The sequence below is a fragment of the Lactuca sativa genome, chromosome 1 (assembly GCF_002870075.4).
Source record: "Lactuca sativa cultivar Salinas chromosome 1, Lsat_Salinas_v11, whole genome shotgun sequence".
NCBI lineage: Eukaryota > Viridiplantae > Streptophyta > Magnoliopsida > Asterales > Asteraceae > Lactuca > Lactuca sativa.
This window is the reverse complement of record NC_056623.2, coordinates 66,830,883-66,836,566: the sequence shown is the minus strand read 5'-3', so window position 1 is coordinate 66,836,566 and position 5,684 is coordinate 66,830,883. Positions and strand designations below refer to the sequence as shown.

The 5,684-nt window shown below is 36.5% G+C and overlaps 1 protein-coding gene across 1 annotated transcript; it reads left to right on the top strand.

Annotated features, from left to right (window-relative positions):
* Positions 1-967: 967 nt before the first annotated feature.
* LOC111915233 (uncharacterized) lies at positions 968-1,786 on the top strand. The gene is made up of 2 exons (XM_023910911.1): positions 968-1,054; positions 1,097-1,786. Exons 1-2 carry the CDS (start codon positions 968-970, stop codon positions 1,784-1,786), a joined length of 777 nt encoding a protein of 258 aa, XP_023766679.1.
* Positions 1,787-5,684: the final 3,898 nt, after the last annotated feature.

The window sequence follows — 5,684 nt, the reverse complement described above, 5'->3', positions numbered from 1 at the left end:
TGCGTAAAGACTCACCGAGTCGCTATAGTGCACTCGCCGAGTCCAATCAAAGTTGACCGTTGACCATTGACCAGTGTTGACTTGATAGGGGTAGTTAACCTTAGTTGTGAAAGTGTTAATTAGAGATGTATTGTGTTATATGAGGATTATAGCTTGGGGGATCGAGCGCGAGTGATTTTCGGGATTTGCGAGTTATCGAGATACGCGAGGTGAGTCTTCTCACTATACTTTACCTTGAGTAGGTAATCAGAGTTATGTGACAGAGTATTTGTATGCTATATGTATGTCATGTGTTGTACTGCATTATTTCTATGTGATTTATGTTGTGCATGTTTATAGAGTTGGAACCGGAAGGTTCACAGAGATTAGAACCAGAGGGTTCACAGAGTAGGGTCGACGGACCCACATAGTTATAGCCTCGAGTGGCTAATATGTGTTATGTGTGGTATTTTGGGGAACTCACTAAGCTTTGTGCTTACATTGTTGGTGTTATTTGTTTCAAGTACTAGTGATGACCGTGGGAAGGCGCCGACTTGATCAGTACACACGACGAGATTTTTATGTTATCAGATCTTGGGGTTTTTATGTAGCATGGATTGAGTTTCAAATATTAATGCTTTTATGAATGTTAAATGATTTGTGTTTTTATAAAATGCGAAAAATTGTTTTGAAATTTATGGTGTTACAAATTCCAACTTCACCTTTATCAGTGATAGACACAAGGTACTATAGTTACATTTAATATTGCATACTAGGTTTCATTACAGACTAATGCTAATTACTTATTTTGTTTTGGTGAAAACAGGCTCTTCTACCAGCCATAGAACAATTGTTTCCTAATGCAGAACACATGTATAGTATTAGACACATATATCAGAACATGAGGATCATATTTAAGACTACAGAGTACAAGGAGTATTTTTGGAGGTGTGCTACGGCCACCACCATACCAGAGTTTGAATCTGTAATGGTAGAGCTAAAGAATTATGACATAGAAGCATATCAGTGGCTCTTGAAAATCCCTCCACATCATTGGGCTAGAAGTCATTTTCAGGTATTTTCTCAATTTGTTGTCTTATTTTTTATTATAGTATAGATATACACTAACTGTTATTTTCTTAATGAACTACTAGGAAGGGCAATTTCAGACATGTTATTGAATAACCTTTGTGAAGTGTTCAATAGCAAACTTGTTAAAGGGAGAGACAAACCCATTATCAGTTGTTTGGAGTTCATCAGAGAGTACCTTATGAAGAGAGTATACAATGTGATGAAGGTGTTAAACAAGTGTCAAGGTCCATTAACTCCAACTGGTACTAGGATTTTGGAAGCAAATACAACACTTGCTAGTAAGTATCATGCACAATGGAATGGGGGACAAAAGTATCAGGTTAAAGGTCCATGGAATCAACATGTGGTGGACATGGAGAAAAGGGAGTGTAGTTGTAGAAAGTTGGAGCTTACTGGAATTCCTTGCAAGCATGCAATGGCAAGCCTAAATGAAATGGCAGACAATAATGAAAAGGTGGGAGAACCATACACCTATGTACATAAGGTGTATTGGATTGATACATGGAAAGAGATGTACTCCTTCAAGGTGGAGCCTATCAAAGGTAGAGCAATGTGGCCTAAGAGTGACTGCCCAACAACTCTTGTGCCTCCACCACACAACAAAGCTATAGGCAGGCCAAAAAAGAAAAGGAGGATTACAGTAGAGGAAACGATTGAAATCCAGCAACGTAAGAGGCAATCAAACAATCAAATTCAAATTGATAATGAAACTTAATCACCGAGCAGGAAGTTTTTGACTGTGACATTTAGTAAGTGTAAGCAAAAGGGTCACAATGCCAGGACCTGCAAGGCCAAAGATGGGAATTGATGTTTAAGTACTTAAGTTGTTTATGTTTGTGAGGACTTGTTAATGCACTTTAGTTGGTACTTTGATGCCTTTTTTGGTTCCATTTTGATAATGTACTTTGATGCCCTTTTATGGAACAATGTACTCCAATGTTTTGGTAATGTACTTTAATGCCCTTTGTTGTTAATGATTGTGTTTTGGCATTAATCTGTTATGGTCCCTTTTTTGGTAATGTAGTTTATTATTGGTTTATGTTGTACTGTCAAAGCATGAAGATGTTATGGCAGTGCACTTAATGTATGCGTGTAAAACCATTACAATCGCATATTCAAGCGTAGAGAAAAACCATTACACTTGCATATCATGTCAAGATCAAACCTTTATAATTTCATATTCATAAAAGGATAAAACCATTACACTTCCCATTGTCATAAAAGCATTACATGTCTAATGAACCAAAAGACAAAACTTACAACATATATAAACCACAATTAAACCTTCTAGTACCAAAAGACAACATTTATAAGTGGTTATTACCAACAAAAAGCCCTAAACTCTAATTCCTAATTCCAAAACAGCACAAACAACAGAAACAAGACCCACGAGGCAAGCAAACACATCTTCAGCTGACCCACTTCAACCTCATACCTATTCATTATTCTCAATAGTCCTGGTATGATAACAGTTGATCTTTGACACATAGGGGGATCGACCCACCCCAAAAATCCACATCTGGATCCCTACAAGAATACATTAAAGTAGAAGAGTTATTGCATAACTACCGAAATATCATAACCTAATATGAGTTTGCTTACCATTTTAGGGCATGCATAGAAACGACGACCAGGGTTTCGTGAGGTCCATGAGGTTCGCACAACAGCAACATTCCCACAGAAGCAGAGCACCATTTTTGAATCTCGTAGCAGTCGAAGTAGATGAGAGATGAAGAAGAAGAAGACCTTTGTTGCTGCTTCTCTATAAACAAAAATGAAGAAGAAGAAAGGGATTGCGTATGAGTATGTATATAAAGGAGAAATATGATATTATTTAAAATAAGGACCTAAAATGACCAAAATGCCCTCATATGGAGGGCATGTGATGGCATTAACGGCTCCAAACAAACGGACAATGACGGAATGGACTAAAAACCCATGAAAACCTTGATTTCGAACCTTTGGTGCAAGCTGGAAACTTTTTTGACCCCATCCAAAGATTTTGGCAAACCACAAGGACCAAATTTGCAGTTTTATCATAATTCAATAATGTAAATACAAGTTAGTGTAAATCACTAAACCTTGTCTTTTGTGGATTTTTACGAACTTTTTAAATTAATAAGTTCATGTCTATGACTCTATGTATAATAAAAAAAAATAATAAAATAATAAAAAAGACAAAATTGCAAGAATGTTCCCTATGGTATGTCAAAACTAGCAAGTTTGGTCCAAAATGAGTTTGGCTCGCAAGGATGGTCCAATAGTTTCGTTTTGTTGCGAGTTTAGTCCAAAAATTTTAAAACTTTTTATAATGACGGATTTACCCTTAGTATTTTCCCCTTTTTAATTTTATTATTACAAAAATCAAAAAAGAAAAAGAAAAAAAGAAAATCTCTCTCTCTCTCTCTCTCTCTCTCTCCAGTTTAGAGAATGCCACCACCCTCACTCCCTGCCCCAACCTTCACTCCCAATGGGAGTCCTAAACACCATCGTCGAAAAAAGATAAATGACACCAGATCGAAGCTTTGTAAGTGAAACCCTAGCCCTAAATGTTTCAGGCATCGGCATATAGATCGAAATTAAGGTTTCTAGCAGCGGCGGCCTCTGAAAACCCTAAGATTTCAGGAAACGAGAATGGCGGTAACCTGTGAAAACTATAGGGTATCCTTCTTTCCTTCTTCAAACTCGATTGAAGCTCACCTGAGGGTCATTTGACGGAGCCAGGAGGTTCGAGAGACGGTGTGGACGGTTACAAATGGTGGTGAAGAGGGGTGGCAGTCGGTGTTTCCAGTGGCCTTTCCTCTGCTGCAGTGGCCTCGTTATAGTCTGTAATGGCGTCGAGAGGCAGTAACAGACCAGTGCGACGACATGAGTTTCCGGTGGTTTGGTCGTCATAGTTTTGTTTTGGTCTGTAAAGATGAAGCTCGTCCATTCTTCGGAGGCGGCGGATCCGAAACCCAAATCCTCGTTTCATAGCTGGAGCAACAATTAGGGTTCTCCCCTCTTACACTTAGAAGCTCGTCTGAAAACCATTTGATCTTGTTGAGGTACAGATTAATGGGGGCGACAATGGAGATTATAGTTAGGGTTTCTTTTTTCTACATATCATTAAGAGGAGGAAGACAATGAAGATGTGGGGGCGGCAATGAAGAGAGAGAGAGAGAGAGAGAGAGAGAGAGAGAAAGAGAGAGAGATTTTTTTTTCTTTTTTAATTTCGATAACAAAAAAATTAAAAAAGGGAAAATACTAAGGGCAAATCCGTCATTATAAAAAGTTTTAAAATTTTTGGACTAAACTCGCAACAGAACGAAACTATTGGACAATCCTTGCAAGCCAAACCCATTTTGGACCAAACTTGCTAGTTTTGACGTAACATAGTGACCATTCTTGCAATTTTGTCTTAAAAAAACTTAATAAGTAAGTTATGGCGTATATGTTATTACTATTATTTTTTTTTTTGAAATGCCTAAGTATTATAAATAACAAAGCCCCAACCTAAAAGAAAAAAAAGAGGGAACAAAACAAAAACTTACATAATGTTAAACGGCACCGAAACTACTCCTAAAATTAATCCAAATGAACACAGAAGTGATGATGATGTAATCCCATATATGTTACTAACCATCTAACGTTCTTATATTAATACAGCGTTTGATGTTATATTTCTCGAAGTGATGATGTAATCCCATATATGTTACTAACCATCTAACCCTCTTATATTAATACAACGTTTGATGTTATATTTATCGAATGATATTTCTTTGAATGTGGTGATAATTAAAGCATTGAGTAAAGTGTGTGTTTGACATGATTCCACATAAGATAAGGCACAAAATGCCACAAAATGAGATTACTGGTCCCCAACTATATGTGGAGATAATACCGTAAGGCATAAATATAGGACATTGGAAAAGACAACTCCAAAATATGCATCATACCTAGAAACATCAAATATTATTTTTTGTTGTACATTTGAATAATTTTTAATAAATTATATAGTTAACGTTTTTTAAGAATTATTTTTATAAATATAAATAAAGCAATTGTATTCCAAAAGACCATTGTGGTATTGGTTGTACTTGATAAGATTTTAATCTTAATCTTAAAATGTTAAGATTTTAAGGTTCTACAAATGAAAAACGATCACGATCATATTGCTATCTATCTAAAGCAAGATCCATCGAGATCTTAAGATTTCGAGAGGGGGGGGGGGGGGTAAGGAATTTTGAACAACACAATGACATAGATCCTCTAAAGCGATTTGATTATAGTGTATTTTCAAAACATTGAAATGCAATAGGAGCAAACTTTAATACCAAAATCAATTAGGATCATAAATTCAGTGATTCATTGCAACACTAAGAACTACAAGTGGAGACTTAAATCATACATTTCTTGCAGTCTAGTCTTTGATTTGATTATTTGGATGAACTAAGATACCAAACCAGAGATCATCTAATGAGATCATATCCACGACCACAATTTAACAACACCACCAACTCCTTGACCTTTTCTTGTAGTAAAAAATGAAACCATGTCATCCATGGAGAAAGGGTGTAATATCCCCCTCTAGCACGTATCACAATATTGTCCGCTTTAGACTCCTGACATGA

Excerpts from the sequence above, each read along its gene's own strand:
- LOC111915233 (XM_023910911.1), top strand. The coding sequence starts at position 968 with ATGGTAGAGCTAAAGAATTATGACATAGAAGCATATCAGTGGCTCTTG. Across the intron at positions 1,055-1,096 it reads GGGCTAGAAGTCATTTTCAG|ATATACACTAACTGTTATTT; the intron begins GTATTTTCTCAA and ends ATTATAGTATAG.